At 32.7% G+C, this 19,322-nt stretch overlaps 1 protein-coding gene across 3 annotated transcripts in view; it reads right to left on the bottom strand.

Moving 5' to 3' along the window:
- The window catches only part of LOC122636288 (puratrophin-1-like), a 346,508-nt gene that overhangs the window by 310,010 nt on the left and 17,176 nt on the right, over positions 1–19,322 (bottom strand). For 2 of the 3 annotated variants that reach the window (XM_043827348.1, XM_043827349.1), the window contains exon 2: positions 1,869–2,819. In XM_043827348.1, the coding sequence (XP_043683283.1) occupies positions 1,869–2,819 (951 nt within the window). Of the gene's footprint in view, positions 1–1,868; positions 2,820–14,910; positions 15,427–19,322 lie in introns of those variants that run through there. The other variant, XM_043827350.1, reaches the window with a different exon arrangement.

Here is a 19,322-nt window from a genome sequence, read left to right as displayed (position 1 = left end):
TCTTCATCTTCATATTTTTCTTCTTCCTCTTCTTCATCTTCATATATCTTTTTGTTCTTTCTTTTTCATCCTCTTCTTTGTCTTTTTCTTCAGACATATCGAGTGTATCTTCGCGTTATTTTCACAAGAACACGCGAGATAAATATTTCGATTTTTCTATTTTTTACACGAACATTGTACGAACCATTTTGTTTGATAAACTTACGCTTAGGAAATCTTTTTTACGAATCTTTTTATTTCATATGTAAATCGAATTTTCATAATAAATTAATAATTTCTATTGCACATCCATACGAATAATATTCCATTCAGAGTACTCTTTTTCTTTTCACTATACACACTAATTTTTATCGTAAAGTTTCAATTATAGACAAGTTATAATTATAATATAATAATAAATTTAATTATATCATACAGTATCCTATTTATGATATGTATGATATCGATAATATATATATATATATATATCATTCTTTTTTAAATAACTTTTTACTTGTTCAAAATTCAGAATTTATTATCGATTATCCACTTGACTATTAATGATGTTATAGATCGTTCAATTATTCTCTCTCTCTCTTTTTAAATAACCCTTATTATTTTCGAAGTATCGAGAAAAAAGAGTTAAAGTTACTTTTCTTATAAAAAAAAAAAGATTCGATCGATAAAAGAGACAAATTCATGCAGAGATTTTCGGACACCCTACGCCCACGTTCTCGACCAACAACAACACGACGATCGAAACATCGACGATCCAGAAAACACGTCGAATTTCGTACGTACTTAAGGCACAGCTTCTCGGTTCGAGATCGTTATAAATTTAACGATAACACTACGCTCTTTTATCTCTTTACTCCGTTACGTCGTGTCTTTTATAGTGGTATAGTAATACTTTCTCACGAGTCTGTTGTGAAATAATTTTCTTATTTTTTTTTTTTTTTTCTTTTTTTTCAACAAAAAACCATTTCAAAGATACCATACGAGAGAAATAAAGAAGAAAAAATATAATTAAACTAATAGAGACTTTAAAAAATCGTTGAAAGTTTCAAAATCGTACGATTTAAGATTTGATATAATAAAAGAGAGAAAGACTCATTGCCGAAAAGATCAGATCAAATAATTTCTTTCAAATTAAAAATGAAGAGATTCATTCTATCGAAAAATATATAACGCTTATATATAAAATCAAACGATTTTATATGTGATGAAGAAGGAGAGAGAGAGAGAGAGAAAGATAGAGGAAATCAAACGATTTGAAATATTATACGAAGAAACTAATTATTTACTATAACAGATACAATTAAACGAATCGAAATGTAATTCATAAAAAGAAAAACAAAAAAAAAAAAAGAAAGAGAGAGAGAGACTCATTAGTAGAACCAGACAAAATCAAATAATTAAACGTGTAATTGAAACGAGACGGAATTAAACGATTTGAGATGCGATACAAAATGAGAGTGACAGAGATGGAGGAAATCAAACAATTTGAGATATGATATAAAGAAACTAATTACTTATTACAACAGGTAAAATTAAACCGATCGAAACGTGATTCGTGATTCGAAAAAAAAAAAAAAAAAAAGAAAAAGAAAAAAAGAAACAGAAAGACTCGTTACTAAAAGAGACAAAAAAATCAAATAATGAAACGTTTAATGTGAAGATGATACTCATTACTGAAACGAGAGCAAATTAAACGATTTGAAATATGAGAAAATACGAGGAAGAGAGACAATATGAAAAAATTTTAAACGCGATACCAAACGAGGTAAAATTGGACGACGATGAAAAGTCGAACGATTAAATCGCTTATGCTACTCGTTGCTGAAAGAGACGAAATTAAAACGATTAGATAAAAATAAAGATAGACTCACCGCGGGTAGAGGCAAGATCAATGGGATTTCGATATCGTTCGATCCATCTTTATCTACTTCTTCGTTAGCTTCCTCTTGTTCTTTTTCTTTTTCTTCTTCATCCTGTTCTCTCTGAATTTTAAAAGAATCGACGATATTCTCTTCTCTTCCGTCATTCTCTTTGAGAAAATTCGTAGAATTGGAAGAAACGTTAAACTCGTTAACACGTAACTCGGACACTTCAGCTATCAGAGTATCGTTAGAATCGCACTTGTTCAAATTCGTATCGTCCTTTGCTAAACCAACGATTATCACCGAATCGAAATTCGTATCGTCAATCTCTTTATCGTTCTCCTTTCTAAAAGATTTCCTTTCGGATTGACACTTTTCGTTAGAAACGGATGGGTCACTTTTATCCGAGGAAACGATCGTCCTACTTTCACTTTCAAGATCGATCCTATGATCATCCTTCGATGACTTAACGAATAATGGATCCTCGACGAAGTTATCGTTCGTTATAACTTCCTGATCATATTTTTCTTCCTGCAATCTTTCCTCGGAAAGATCAGTATACTTTTCTATATAATCATCTATCTCCTCGCGACGAGTCGATACCGATTGATGATTATCCTCGAGATACCAAGACGTACAATTCTCTTGACGTTTCTTTTCAGAAACAGTTTCGTCGCCCTTCGACAATGCACCCTTGCATTTCCGAAGATAACTCTTAACTCTCTTGGTTTTGCTCTTCCTTGTTTCTTGACTACGTGGCAAATTAACGTCCCCGTTATCCGCATTATCCAAAGAAAATGATTCCTGTTGGGTTTTACACGATAGGTTTTTCTCTAAATCCTGCGAAAGCTTGGATCTATCATCGACGAGTTCGTCGAACGATGTCGATGTTTCCTGTTGATCGTTTGGTAATGTCCATATTTCTTCTTTCTCTGGTAAACGACGATCGGCCGGTATCACCTGAAAGGAAAGCAAAGGATACATGTTAATTGTATTCATTTATTTTTTTCTGTTAATTTATACGTGTATAATTCTTATATATACTATATGTAATATCATATATTGTATTATTATATAGATATAATATTATATATAAAAATCATACAATACATATATATATATATATTATATAACAATATATAATATATACATATAAATAAAATTACAGCTAAAAAACAATTCTTAAAACGATAACAACGTTTACGTAGAAGGTTAATAATCTTACATAAAACTGACCGCGAACTAAAGATCTAACTTATGAACGATCGATGGAACAAAGAATGGAACGAACAAACAACGAGGTCGATCCTCTTACGACCTTATGCAACCAACTTTCCTCTTAGCACGTTATACGCGAAGGTGTGGCTTAGAATTGTATCAGCGTGTCAAGCAAGGTCTACTCTTGTATAAAACAAAGGGCTTATAGTAAATATTGACGACGATGATGGTGACGGTGATCTCACCGATAGGTGAGGGGAAAGGTGTGAGAGGTTATAAGTGAGGGTTGGTTAAGGGTTGGTGGGGGGTTGGTGGGGATTGTGGGGTTCTAGTTTGCTGACTAACTGACTGGTGAACGGTGGGTGGCATCGGCGCCACCAAATTAATGTCAACTACACAACAGAACATAACAATGATATTTTACAATACGATTTAACAATCCAGTTTCGAAGTCCCACGGAGTCGTAAGCTTACAATGAATACAATTTCTTTTTTTTTCTATGGTGTAATATCATTGATATTTCATAATCCTCTTCCTGGACTTTCCGTTTCTCTTTCTCTCGTTCTTTTTCTATAGCATTCTTTTTTTTTTTTTTTTTTTTTTTTTTTTAATACAATCGAACGATGTTTCTCGAAGTGAGATGGACATGAAGTAGTTTTTAAATTCGAAATATCCTTCACGTGTATTTGTGAGAATGTTTTAAGTTTCACGGTAGGATTAATTATATTTATTAATAATGTTGTTAGTCTTGAAGTATAGTCCGAAGCGAGGAATGAATCTCTAATCGAATGTGAATTTTTCTAAGAGTTCAGCTGGAGTTTTGTAAATTCTGTAGGAGAAAAAGGAGAAAAGAAAAGAAAGGAAGTCGTTTCAAAAAAAAAGGAAGAAAATAAAAAGAATCTTAAAATGATCGATTGACGATGATTAGCAAAAGATATCAACGATTTCTATGTACTTATAATATATTCTTCAACATTCTTTAATCAGTATAACAATCGTTTAGAATTACAGCATAGTCACACTTTGAGAAGCAAAAAGAATAGAGAGAGAAACCTCCTGTAGATAATTGCCAAGAAGGAAAAGAAAAAAGAAGAAGAAAAAAGAAAAAAGAAAAAAGAAAAAAGAAAAAAGAAAAGAAGCGGAAGGAGGCTGAGAATGAAGACGAGGATAAGGACGAAGAGAAGAATGAAAGAGGAAGAAGAGAAGGAGGATAAGGTTTTACGTTCCTCGAGAGTAACTCTCTTGCTTTTTCCTATTCTTCGAAGAAGTGTATTGCCTTATCTTAAAACAACATCGACTAAGAGAGAAGAGATCCAACGTATATGTGGTAATGTGGGCCCCCATGGAAATAGAAAAGGAGTAGCTAAGAGTTTCTTCCTCAATAAGTCGCCAAGTCGAGAAAAGAGAAGAGAAGAGAAGATAGAGAAAGAAGAAAAAGAACAAGAAAAAAAAAAAAGAAAGAGAAAGAAAGAGAGAGAGAGACTATCCTCCGAATGTTTTTTTGCAAGGAGCACGAGAGAGCGAGTACCAGAGAGATAGACAGCCGAGCTAGTCGAGGTTTTATCGATCGAGTAAGGTTCTGGAAGCAACTAGATGGTATCTGCGATGGCGCGATACCCGAGATGAGGCGTGGGAGCGAGTCCGAGGCTAATCTTTCGAGTCGAGCAGCAGTTTCATTCAAAGCGCGTGTCTCCTCACTCGATTTGCCTCCTCTTAAACTATCAAGAGGGAAAGTTTCTACGGGAGGCCATCTCGCTCCTTCAATGTTTCTCTCTCTCTCTTTCTAATTCTAACTCTAACTCTAACTCTAACTGTATCTCTATCTCTTTTGCTCTTTATATCTTTCTCTCTCTTTCTAACTTTAACTCTAAGTCTATCTCTATCTCTTTCGGTCTTTCTGTTTTTCTCTTTCTCTTTCTCTTTCTGTCTCTCTTTCTCTAACTCTATCTCTCTATCTCTCTCTCTCTCTTTCGCTCTCTCTCTCTCTCTCTCTCTCTCTCTGTCTCTTTCTTTTCTCTCTTTTTCTTTCCTTTCTTTCTTTCTTTCTTTCTTTCTTTTTTCTTCTTCTCCTCTTTGCTCTTTTTTTCCTTTTTTTATCTTTTTCCTTCTTCCCTTTTTTTTGCCTTTCTAAGCTATCTCCTTCGTGCTGTATTATAGAGCTCTCGAAGATCGGAAAAATGAGAAAAGAAAATTAAACGGCACGGTTATGTTTATTGTGTGAGAAGAAGAAAACGCGTACGAAGAGTATCGTCCATCGTAAATTCACCTTTCTCTTCGGCCAAGAACGAAATAATCATTCTCTCGACGATAATTACGCAGATTTTAATAGTAATCGAGAATACAGATTACAACGACGATATACATATATGTATATATATATATTTTTTCTCTTTTCTTTTTTTATGACTTTTGTTCGGGAGTAATGTAAGAAATAGTTCGCTAATCTTTTACGAAGCATTAACGATATATAAAAATTAAGAAACAACGAACGAGAATAAAAATATTGATCAAATATAAACAAGTATGTAACAAAAATATGTATTACATATGTAATATAGCAATGCCAAAAATTGTAAAAATAAATGCTATTGTTATATAAAAAAAAATATTGTTACATTGGAAAAATATATTGTATTTATATTTATATAATAATATAGTATTAATTCGATCACTTCGTTTCTATATATATATATATATATATATATATATATATATAAAATTCAATATAAGATATTATTTATCAATTCTATAATACAACAGATCACGAAACACGTGTTAATAAATCGTTAAAAGTTAATGACACGTTTCCAGGTGCAGTATATGCACGCGATCGGAACATAGAAAAGGAAGGATTAATGATCAATAAGAAAAACGACGATTTAAAACACATCGAGAATTAATTTACTTACGAAGGGGAATAGAGCATGCACATTCCTAAAAGTCAAACGAGATTTTATCTCGCCAGTTCTCTCTGAAGGTACGGTACTGAACCGAACCAGAAAGGGCCCGATTAATAGATATGTGTGTGTATCTACATATACATATACATATACATATATATATATATATATATATATATATATATACATACACACTCACATATTCACGAAGCTAACGTTCACAACGATATCGCTTCGACTAGCGACGATGTTAATTAGTCTTAGAATAATTTATACTTCGTTTTCTCTCTCTCTCTCTCTCTCTCTCTCTCTCTCTCTCTCTCTCTCTCTTTCTCTCTCTCTCTCTCACTTTCCTCTATTTCTTAAGAATGTTTTCAAGAGAGAAAAAGAAGAAATAAATGAATGAATCACGCAAGTCCAAGAGTATACCATCCAACACGAAAGTCTTCTCCATTAAATATTAAAAGCAAAAAAGTATATGCAAACCGTGTTAAGAGAAGTGTCATCGGATGAGTTCTACCGTATCGTTCTACCGATAACAACCATTTCGTTAAACTACGCGACATGTCGTTTCTAACATCCGTGTGAAAGTGGATACACTTGACGACAAATTGCAAAGGCACGTTCGAGTTCTAACAAAGATAAAGACGTTAGTCTAGATCAACTGAGTACGAGGGGAGCTTGTAAACACGATTTTTATCTAATTCGAATGATTGAAGGGAGAGTCTTCTTTAGATTAGGGGACTTGTTTCTACAACAAAACGATCATTACGTATGTGTGTGTGTGTGTGTGTGTGTGTGTGTGTGTATAGGTAAATAAATAATAAATTTACAGAGAAAAAGAGAGAAACATTCTTTAAACGTATTTTTAGCTCTCAAGGACGTTGATTTAATTTAAAAAGTAATTTCAAAGTATTCATCAAGATAAGAAGTCTTTAATATTAATAAGAATTTAATTTTGACGAACGTATACATTGATAATACGTTCAAACGAAATTATTTTCCATGAAACGATAGGATAAATTTATGTGAGTAAATTAAAAATATTTATTCAATTATATATAACAATATTATTAAATATTTACGATCGTGTTGTTTTCATTTATTGCAAATAAAATCGAAAGGTTTTATCGAGATAAGAAGAAAATGTTAACATTAATGAGAATTTTATCGCGTTAATTAAATATAGAAGCTTTGTGATTTTATTTCTCTGTCTTTTAGAAATTATTATTTTCCATCGAACGTATCTTGTTATATAAAAATATTTATATTTTTTAATTTCTTTCGTAATACGCAAAACTCGTCGATATAATTAAATACAGGATGGATCAAAAGTCCTTAGATGATTGTAAAGATCGATCGCTCTTTTTCCAGCCTCTTTAAATTAATCTTTTACAAATCGTAAAAAAAAAAAAAAAAAAAAGATCTAAATTCGTAGTTTAAAACAATACGAAAAAAAAAACTCTTGAAAAGATTCTAAAAATGATCTTTTTAAAAGTCTCTAATATCGAAAATAGCCGCACGAAATAATATAACTTTTCTACGAAACAAACTCTCCCTTTAATTTCAATTTAATAACACAGTTCGGCCATCCTTCGTGTACAAAAATAATATCGATTTTTCTCTCCTTTCATTCATTCGATATCGTTGAAAGTACGTCCGAAGAAAAAAAAAAAAAAAAAGAACAAGTAGAAGAAAAAAGCAAAAAAGAAAAAGAAAACGTAAGATCCGATCGAAAGATACGTATTACATCCGAAATATTATTGTAAACGACGAAATCGTCGTATAAACGAATTTTTATATAACGATTCTCGAATTATATCGAAATAAATTTTGTATAACGAGCCATTCAGTAAGAGAAGTAACATCTTCCCAAAGAGATATCGATTCTCGAACAACTCGAGCATGAACGATCGTGAAACTCGAGCCTAAATTTCACCAAAGTCGATCACCGTCGGCACACGAAATAAGGTCATACCGATGTAATCGCGGCCGTATAAAGAAGAGTGTAGAATTGCCGAGAGTAGATACCGATCCCATCTACCAAATACAAGCAGACACGTATAAAGGTACCGTTCAGATTGCTCGTCCAAGAAGAAGAAGAAGAAGAAGAAGAAGAAGGAGAAGAAGAAGAAGAGAGGAAAAGGAGGAAGACGAAGAAGAGAAAAATTTCACTTAAAGAAAAATAATCTCGAAGGACCTCCAAGGAAGTCGGAAAGAGTTTTTTGATCGATTCGATCTCGATTAATAACGAGCCATCGAGCGATCGATCGATGGATCGATCAATCGATCGATCGATCGATCGATCGAGCGAGCGAGCGATCGAAAAAGAGGAATAAAAAAAAAAGAGGAAATAAAAAAAAAAAGCAACAAAAAAAAGAAGGATACTGATAATGATACGTAAGATAAATCGTTCCGATCGATTTAGAGACAGTAGATCGGTAGATACGTAGAACATTGAGAGTAAATAGATAATATAATTCTTATTTGTACGATCGAGAAGAACGAAGAAGATCGAATATCTAACGTAATAGAATTTATAATGGTAAAAAATTATCGACGATTCTATCGTCCAACTCGTTTTGCTCTAAAAATTATATATTAGTTTTGAATTCATTTTATTTACACGTGTTAGCTAATTCTTCGTATTAACGTTGTTACTTGGATGTTTGTTGAAAAAAAGAAAGAAAAAAAAAAAAAAAAAAAGAAAACAAAAGGAAAAAGAATTTTTTGTTTGGAACAAAACGAACGAACGAACGAACGATCCTTGAAACTTTGAAGTAATTCATTGCTCCGATCAAGTTGATCATTTTAATTAGTTTACTTACTATATAACGGAAAAAGAGGAAATAATTCTATTTCTTTTTCTCTTTTTCTTGTCAGTTTCATTCAAATAAATTGTGTTATTTCAATTCTTTTCCTTCAAATATCTAATTCGACGAATTAGATATCACGGCAATAAATTAATTATCAAATCGGAATTAATACATACATATGAGTCCATGAACCTGATATGCAGTTTGCAATCGACGACGTCGATTATCACAGAATCCGAGAAAGAGATTTCATTCGAGATCTCGTTTAAAAAATTATCCGATCGAACGATAACAAAGAAAAGAAAATAAAAAGAAACATTATGTCGTTCGAATTGATCAAAAAAAAAAAAAAAAAAAAAAAAAAAAAAAAAAAAAAAAAAAAAAAAAAACTAAGAAAAAGAACGAGACAAATATAGAAAAAAAAATCATATGTCTAAAAAAAAAAAAAAAAAAAAACAAATTAAACAGCCTTAGATCATTAATCGCATAAGTCGACGTATCAACTTTTAACGAATTACTTCTCAATTATTTTATTTAATTATTCTACTAGCCTTGACGATGTAACTGACCGTCATAATCCAGTTTGACGTGAAATGTAATCGAGGAAGAAAATAATTCCCTCCCTCTTTTTTCTCCCCTTACCCCTTCCCCCCCCCCCCTCTCTCTGTCTCTGTCTCTCCGTAAAGGTCGTTTTTACTAATACATTTATCTGGATAACTATCTAAACGAAAGCGGAAGTCGCGGCTAAGCGTAACTCTGGATAAAAGGAGTTGCGCAAGAGCGAGGTTACGTTAGGTTAGTGAAACGCACGGCCCAAGGGCAAGGCGAGGTTTCTCAAAGTAACGGTACTCTCTCAAGAGGGGGAGAGAGAGAGAAGGAGAGAGGGGGGAGGGGAAGAGAAAGGGCTTTGAAAAAGTACAAAAGTCCTTTCAACCTCTACTATACACGCGATGAAGAATAAAGAGTTTGAAGAATATAGGGTGACAAAAATGGCTACCTTCCATAAATTTAAAGAAAAATATTCAAATTAATTCGATCACACAATACGATATACAATTTCTAATTAATGCAACAAACGTCATTAAAGAATCATTCCACGTGTTAATCGAAGAAGAATTTATTCTTTGATTTATTATTGTAATGTGTTAATCGTAATTATTAATTATATATTTTATCAATATGTTAGTGGAATAATATAGTAATTTTCATATTATATTATATTATACTGTATGTTATACTATATTTAATTTAATATACTATTGGTACGCTATATAGTATTCTATTAGTAATAGAATATATTTTAATATAATATAAAATAGTATAATATATAATATTTGAATTGATAATAACAATAAATAACGGCTTATAAATCCTTCGAAATTATCTCGAAATTTTTTAATAATAGAAACGAAAAATATATCAAATATATATAAATAAATGAACACAAACGATTCTATGAAAATCAATTCTATAAAAATACGATAAGATGAAAGGACGATAATCCTCGTGAACGATAGACACACGAACACATACAAACATCTATACACTTTATTCATGTAAGACATTTTGCAAAAGAGGATAGAGGTAGTCAAAGGGGGGTGTAGTAGGGGGACACATATCTGATAGGATGAAAATAGCAAAGCGTAGACGCGATTATCGATTTCAAACTCTGCATCGGCCCTTGTTTTAACCCTCCCATAGTACCAGGGCAATGCACGTTTCTGTTGGCCTAGTTTAAGTTCATAACGACGCTGCTAACATCGTATTCGGTATACATGTATGTATATATGCATATATATATATATATGTGTGTATGTATATATGTATGTATACATATATGTATATATATACGTAACAACACGAATCGTGCTGTAACTTCGTACACGGCAGGGCTATTACGATTCCAGGTATATACTTAAATACTTACGTGTATGTCCACGTATATATTATATAATAAATATGTGTAGTATAGTATATAAATAGATATACATACAAACTAGATATATCTGTAACTCGATTAAGAACAAACCAACACGATATCCTAGATGCTACTGTAACTATTATTCCCTTCGTAGATCTTACTCGAATATATAATATATATGCCATTATATGTAACACGAATATATAACATTGAAAATATTATTTTCACCGTTACTTACGTGAATACGTAAGTAAGTACGTATACGAGTATTTATTTCATTCCAAATTCTTTCACGTAGATAGATAAACTCCTCGAGATAATGTCGTTCACGTTTCGTAGGTGAGATATTGAAAGGTACGTCGGGAAAAAAAAAAAAAAAAAAAAAGAGAAGGAAGTGAATAAAAATAAAAAAGAAAAAGAGATCCTCAAGATTCATTGTAAACGTTATTATATTTCTTGAGACACGTATAAAAGCACCCTACTGTCATTTAAGTATGTATAAAGTTTCGAGTTCCCTGGTCACGATCCTTTATAAACGTATCTCGTCCCATTTGAATACTGAAATATCTTTGAATTATCTTTGAATACTGAATTCTTCTTGTAATGGATAAGAAAAAAAAATATATATATATATATAAATTTTGTTTTATACAAATGGTATCAATCATTCGAAATAAATATTTCTAATGTTTCCTTTTCCCTTAATGAGAGAAAAAAAAGAGAAATTAAAAAGACAAAAAAAAAAAAAGATTAACTCAAATAAAGAGTTCGACGTTTGTTCGAAAGAATAAAAAAAAAAAAAAAATAAAAACCTAACCGTGTCTATCGAAAAACTCTATCGAGTTGGTTAAACAAATTATATTAAGTACCAACAAATCTACTCAAAATTAAAAAAAAATAAATAAATAAATAAATAAATAAATAAATAAATAAATAAATAAATAAATAAATAAATAAATAAATAAAACTACAAAACTTGTCGATAAATTTCGTTCCTACTCGTCGAAATTGTTGTCTCCGAGAGAAAAAAAAAAGATAAATAAAAAAGTAAATAAAAAAAAGAACGAAAATAAAAAAGACAAACAATAAAAAGGATTAAGTACGATGGACTCGACGTTTGTCCGAGAGAAGAAATGAATCAAAAAAAAAAAAAAAAAAAAAAAAAAAAAAAAAAAAAAAAAAAAAAAAAAAAAAAAAAAATAGTAATGATAAGACAAAATAAAAAGAAGAAAGACAAAGAAACAAAAATAAAAGAAAAAGAAAAAAAAAAAGAGAATGGATATCATCGAACGATTTATTCGATGCTTCCTCCTAATCAACGACAAGACCAAAATGCTTCCCTGATTCCAAACCGGAATCACCGCTACCGTCGTTGTCGTTTCCTCCCTCTTTCTCCCCATACATCCCCCCTTTTCTCCCTCCCTAACTACTCCTACTTCTCTTCTTCTTCCTCGTTTACCATGGCCAAGGCGCAGCGTGAGAACGAGGCACATGTCGAGGGGTCCTAAACGCGTTCTCTCGCCCTAACATTTCCAAGAGATCGATTTATTGTCATTCGGATAGACAGCTTTTCTACGAAACGTTACTAGAAACGATTACGACAATGCAAAAATAATATGAATAATAAACGAAACGTTTAACTTTCTACGATCATTTTCCAAGACAATTTACATATTTAAACGTGAATATTTAACAGAGGTAATATTTAAAGGGAAAGAAAGGAAAAAGTAGAAAAAAAAAAAAACGGAAAATGGTAAAAATAAATAAAAGGAGAAGAGAGAGAGAGAGAGAAAATAGAAAAAAAAAGATTACAATTTACGATGACGTCCAAGGAATATAAATCTCTCGGTAAAGCTTCAACTTCCTCGACATATGGTAACGGTAACAGAATAATTAATCTCATCAGAGGAATTGCATGGTGTGCTCGTTGATCCTTGAAATTTAATAACGCGAAGGAACAATTTTTCTGTTATGCAAATATTCCAATATTTCTCGTCTCGGGAAAAATCAATATCTCAGGTGAGTATAATACTTTCAACGAAAAATATCATGAAACAAAGAGAGAGAGAGAGAGAGAAAGAGAGAAAGGGTGAAACATGAAACGATAGACAACACGTTTAATCGATCTAGATCGACGTATTTTCTTTTTAGAAGGCTGTCTGTCATGTACTCGCTGTTAACCGATTACCCAACTTCGAACGATCGTTAATTGAAAATCTCTCAGTCCTTGTAACTCGTACAATGTAACAAAAGAATCGGCTATACATACGAATGACGAAAGAGAATGAGATAAAGGAGAGAATCTGGATATAGGAAATAAAAAGAAGAAAAAAGAAAAAAGAATAGAAGAAAATAAAAAAGGAAAATGAAAACACACACGACTGTTCGCTACAAGCGAAAGTATTAGAAGGAGAAATTGCTTTTAGAGATTTGCAGGAGAGTTAACAAAAAAAGAAGAACAGAAAAATAAAAAAGAACGGAACAAAAAAAAAAAAAGAGAAGAAATTGTGCGAGTAAAAGGATTATTCAATAATATATATATATATATATATATATATATATATATATATATTCTAGTATAGTGCTAAAAATATTTCCCAAAGGATTGAAAACGGAAACGAAAAAAGAAAAGTTAACAATAGCAACAAAAAGAAAAAGAAAAAGAAAAAAGCACGAATCTATCTCGTTCGATAGTCCCTGAAAAAAAAAAAGAAATCCTCGAACAGTATTACGAACATAAGTCCCGACTATTAATTAACGAAACGAGCATCTTGTTTTTTGTGTGTTTTCTTTTCTTCTTTTTCTTCTTTTTAAATACGTATTTTTCTCCTTCTCTTTTCTTTTCTTTTCTTTTTTTTTTTTTAACATACATACATCTGGAAGTAGAGAAAACTGTTTTCTTTTTTCTTTTTTTTCTTTTCTTTTGGATCTTTTTAGACTCGATCGTATTAACCAAGAGAGTACGAACGACATCGATGTTCCCGATAGATTCATCGACGTATATTATATACATATATACAATGCATTACATTACATTACATTACATTACATACATACATACATAGATAGATACATGTATATTCTCAGAGAGAAAGCATTGCGGATCCTACGATCTTATACTTTTTGCTAACAATCTCTCAGTATGTAAACAGCCTCGAAATTCCCATTAACGTCGAACGGGATAGGTGACAAACATGCACGATCCTTTTCTCTCTCTCTCTCTCTCTCTCTCTCTCTCTCTCTCTCTCTTTTATCTCTCTCTCTCTTTCCCTTTCCGATGGTTAATACTAGTAACATCTGGGAACGTTCGAAAGATATAAGGATCGTATAATAAGAGAAAGAGAAAGAAAAAAAGAAAAAAATAGAGGGAGAGAAGAAACTCTAGAGAGTACCAAATAGGATTAAAATGACAATAGGAAGAGATGGACGAGTCTTGCATCGCAAATCAACCGGAAGTTTGAATCATCAAGAAGACTAAATAAACTCTTACAAAACCTTCTCTCTCTCTCTCTCTCTCTTTCTCTTAGAAAGAAATCAACTATACAATCATAATTCTTCCTCTTACATATCTTCCACGATTTTATGAAATCGTCAGAATAATGAAAAAAAAAAAAAAAAAAGAGTAGAATAAGTACTGGAAAGAGGAAGATGAGGATGAAAATGATGATAAAAAAAAAAAAGAAAGAAAAAAGAAAGAAAGAGAGAAAAAAGAGAGAAGAAAAGTGCCATTAATTTTCTCAAATACGAGAAACATCATATTTTCCACGAGGTCACATTTATAATAGCATCTCGATCCCCTTTACTTAAGTCGGCCAATGACAAATGATCGTCATTATAGTGGCTTTCAGCGTCTCTATTACTCGACGTTATCCATTTACCTGACCAGGAGCAAACCGCCCCGTGGGCGAGAGTATGCGAACCAAAGAGCATGGTCATTCTTTCTCTATCTCTATCTCTATCTATCTATCTATCTATCTATCTATCTATCTATCTATCTATCTATCTATCTATCTATCTATCTCTCTCTCTCTATCTATCTATCTATCCATCTCTCTATCTATCTATCTCTGTCTCTCTCTTTCGTGCTAATTCTTGTACGGGTCGATAAGCCGGCTAACGGTGACGATGCACACGAGGGGTTAAAAGGTTAGAAAGAAAAGGGCCACGCGAACCACGGAAAGAAGAGGACGTGTACCTTCTTCCGGCGTAGAAGCTTCCAATCGAAATGATTCATCCTGTTCAACTCGTTAGTCTCTTTCTTTCTCTCTTTCTCTTTCTCTATCTCTGTCTCTCTCTTTCTTTCTCGAGTTTCCTACGATCTTTTCTAGTTCCTCTTCTTATTCTTCAAATCGCCAAAAAGATCGTATATCTTTTTCTATCTACTCCAACTTCCACAACTTGTTAAAAAGATCCTTCTTAAATAACGGATAACACGATCGACGAACTAAGAACTTTTTATTTATTACTTTCTTTCGTTTATCTTTTCGTAAATCGTAATTGAAAAGATTTACATCTCTTATTCCGGAGATAAAGATTCCCATCTATATGATTCATCATCCTCTTATAATCATCTTAGAGCATCTCTTTATCTATATTTTTCTTTATCTTTAATTTTTCTTTCTTGAATTTTATGCAGTCTTTTTATTGATTCTTGGTCCTCTTCGGCTTACAAGGATTCTTTATTCTTATTCCTCTTTTTAATTTTGCTTTTCTAAGTCGAAGAAAATTTTCGATTTGAAGATATCCTTCCAAGTATTAGGAACTTTTCATTCCGTTCTATCGTTCATCTGTTTTCAAGAAAATCATCATTGATTCGTATGAGAATTCGAGTTATTTCGAGGAGACACATTCGATTTCACAACGAAATTATTCATCTTGTTCATCTCGTTAGTATCTCTCTCTCTCTCTCTCTCTCTCTCTCTGTTTCTTTTTCTTTTTGAAATTTCATACAGTCTTTATTAATTCTTGGTCCTCTTCAAATTGCAAGGATTTCTTCTTCTTCTTCTTTCTTTCTATCTTTTTTCTTCTTCTCCTTTTTTCCTTTCTGTCTTTTTAGTCGAAGAAAATTTTAGAAACAAAGATCCTTCGACGTACTAGGAACTCTTCGTTTCCTTCTATCGTTTATCTTTTCAAAAGAAAATCATGATTGATTCATACAAGAACGTTCAAGTTATTTCGAGGATACAGTTTCGGAACGAAATCGAAATGAATCATCGTACATCTTGATTAGTTTAGTTTATTCTGTCCTGAATTTTCTTCTTTCCTTTTTGCTCTCTCTCTCTCTTTCTCTCTCTCTCTCTCCTCTCTCTTTATCTCTGTCTATCTATCTTTTACAATCACGATCCTTTTTATAGTTTCCTTTTTCTCGATTTCTCAACTCGAGAAAAATACGCGAAATACACGAGTATAATTGTATCGACTCTTCGTTTCTCTCCATTTAATCCCTTTCTTTTCTTTTCTTTTCTTTTTTCTTTTATTTTCTTTTCTATCCTTTCGAAAAGTCAAGTTTCTACTTAGATTTACACTCGTTTGTAAATCCTTTTTCCATTATTTAACAACTTTCAATTCAATATCGATTCATCCTATTCAATCCTAGTTTCATCCCTTTCTCTCTCTCTCTCTCTTTCTTTCTATCTCTGACTTTTTTTTCTAATCCCTTCTATCTTCAATCTCTCGACTTGAAAAGAGAAGGATAAAGAAGATGAAGAAAAAGAAAGTAAAGAAAAAGAAAAGAGAAAAAAATAGAGAAATAATAGAAGCACTCCAAACTTGATTCGACATATTGATGATTCTCGATTGTCTCATTATTTCTTTCCTTCTATTATTTATTTATTAATTCTTATTATCCCTATCTTCTTGAGAAAGAAAAGAAAAGAAAGAAAGAGAAAGAAAGAAAGGAAAGAAAAAAGAAAAACAATCGTCGATTTTCTATCGAGAATTTTGTCAGAGCATCTTCCGACGGAACAGCTTCCAATCTAAATGACTCATACCGCGAATGAATGTTACTAGAATCTCCCTAGGATATGATTATTATCTCCCAGTTTTATCCGAATCCATCTGGCTAAATTATCGATATCGAGGAAAGGGCACCAACAAAAAAGAAAAAAGAAAAAGAGAAGAATAGATGAGAACACCGTTTTTTTGAAAATCCGATAATTTCTTGCTTTCTTCTTTTTTTTCGATCTTTTCTTTTTCGACAGCTCGACCTCCAATCTCGATGAAATTTTCGACTTTTTTGCGATTATTTTATTATATTTATATAAAGCGATTTTCAATGTGATCCCTTATTACAATTCGAAGTCGATTATTGGATTGGTAGAAAAACAATTTATGGTGAAGCTGTGCCAACGATGCTAACGATGGCAGTAACGAAAGGGTTTGCATTCTCGGCACGCTGAAATCCTTATTGTTCTCAACTCCTTCGCCCAGGGACACGTGTCCTTGACGCGGACAGCGGCATCCGCCCACCTTGAATGCACCGATGGACGCGGACTCTCTTTCTCTCTCTCTCTCTCTTTTCCTTTTCTTTCTCTTTTTCTTTCTCTATTTCTTTCTCTCTGGTGAACGCGCGGGCGCGTTCACTCACTCGCCCCTGACGCCACCGCTTCGAAAGGGATCGGACTGACGACGAAGGTGGATCCGCTTCTACTCTCGAGAGAAAGCCGTTCTGTTGTATATATTTCGTGAGAAACTTTAGATTTCAATTCCAAGCACTTTGATGTCCCATCGAACGGTATATAAATGGAATAAAATTTCAAAATATCATGCGATCTCATTCTAAGACAAATTTCATTAATTGTTCTCTCTCTCTAAATATATATATGTGTGTGTGTGTGTGTGTGTATTTCTTTCTTTTTTTATGTATACGTCTTTTTTACGTATATACGATTCATTTCTCTGTCATCATCATTTCCTTTTCTCTCGATAATACGTAATCACGATTTTGTCGATGGATGCTTTCTTGAAATAACGTTCGAAGAGACACTATTGATAGGTCACCGATTCGACGAATACAAACGCACTAATTACAACACTTAAAACACACTCCGTTCCATCGTTGTTTTCTTTTTCCTTTGTTTCTCCGTTTCTTTTCCTTTTTCTTTCTTTTCGAGACACTTAACGATCGATCGACCGTTCTCGGTGGGATGTCCTTAGCTCTAATAAGGAGACCCTTTCCTCACGACCTTTCCAACACTTAAACATATCTTCTTCCGTTTTCCGCCCATTCCATTCACTAACTATGAGTTTAATAAAGTCAGTAAAAGAACAATATTAAAAAAAAAAAAATAAAAAAAAATAAAAGAAAAAGGAAAACGAAGTAAGAGAGAAGAATAAAACAAACGCATAAATTTCGTTCGTTCGTTCGTTCGAAAATATAAAACCGAGAGAAGAAAAAGAATACGAAGAAGGTATAGAACGAGAAAGAGAGAGAGAAAATCGCAGAGAGAAGAGAAAAAAGATAGAAAGAACAAAATGAAGCAAAAAGAAAAAAAAAAAGAAAATGGTCGTCGAATATAAAGCACAGTTATTTGTATCCCATGAACCAACTTTAACTAAACCTCCTTCTATTCCTCTCTTTTTCTATACCAAGAAAAACCTAATATGCACACGTATCAGCCCACACACGTATATAAACACACACGGATTACACATATACGCGCACGTAAACTCTGTCGACGCGCACGCAACACCACACGACTAACAAGTTCACTCACAACCTAGGGTTTTCTTCTTCTATCGACTGACCCCGTTACCAAATGAGAAAAGAGGGTTAAGATGTAATTTATCGTAAACGTACGTAAATTCTTCCTCGATATTTAATACGAATCAGAAGCACGCACGCACCTATTTATCTATCTATCTATCTATCTATCTATATATCTATCTATCTATTTATCTATCTATCTATCTATCTATCTATCTACCCACCCACCAACCCACACGAAACTATAATGATCGTATTTCTCCGTAAAACTTCCTTTATTACTGGGACAGACGATTGAAAATGGCTGAGAACGGTTGGATCGAGGGCGGCGTACTGTCAAAATATTCGCTGATTTTGCCCAGCCGACGATACCGACAGGGGGAGACCTCCCAAGCGATACGAGCATGCGTGATAATGTTCACTATCTCTATCTTTCTTTCTCTTTCTTTCTCTTTCTCTCTCGTTCTCTCTCTCTCTCTCTCTCGAGAGAGAGAGAGGTTACCGGCGTACTTTTCGTCGTCGTCGTCGTCGTCGTTGTCGTCGTCGTCGTCGTCGTCGTCGTCGTCGTCGTCGTCGTCGTTGTCGTCGTCTTCTTCGTCGTTATGGTTATCATGGTTATCATGGTTATCATGGTTATTATGGTTATCATGATTGTCACGGTCGTCATAGTCGTAATCATTCTTGCCAACATAGACGCAAGGGATGATCGAAATGAAATGTCTCATTCTTTATTAATTCGATCATTTTTTATCAATTTTTTTGTTATTTTAATCTTCTAGACTAGTTAGCGATCGAAGTTGGTTTCAAGTTTGTTAATTGAAAATTGGAATACTTGCGAGCTTCCTCGTTTATTTTTGTTATTTAAATCTTTTCTTTTTTTTTTTTTTTTTTTTTTTTTTTTT

Source organism: Vespula pensylvanica, chromosome 21 (genome assembly GCF_014466175.1).
Source record: "Vespula pensylvanica isolate Volc-1 chromosome 21, ASM1446617v1, whole genome shotgun sequence".
NCBI classification, from domain to species: Eukaryota; Metazoa; Arthropoda; class Insecta; order Hymenoptera; family Vespidae; genus Vespula; species Vespula pensylvanica.
The sequence above is the reverse complement of the archived record's forward strand: the minus strand, read 5'-3'. Positions and strand labels throughout refer to the sequence as shown.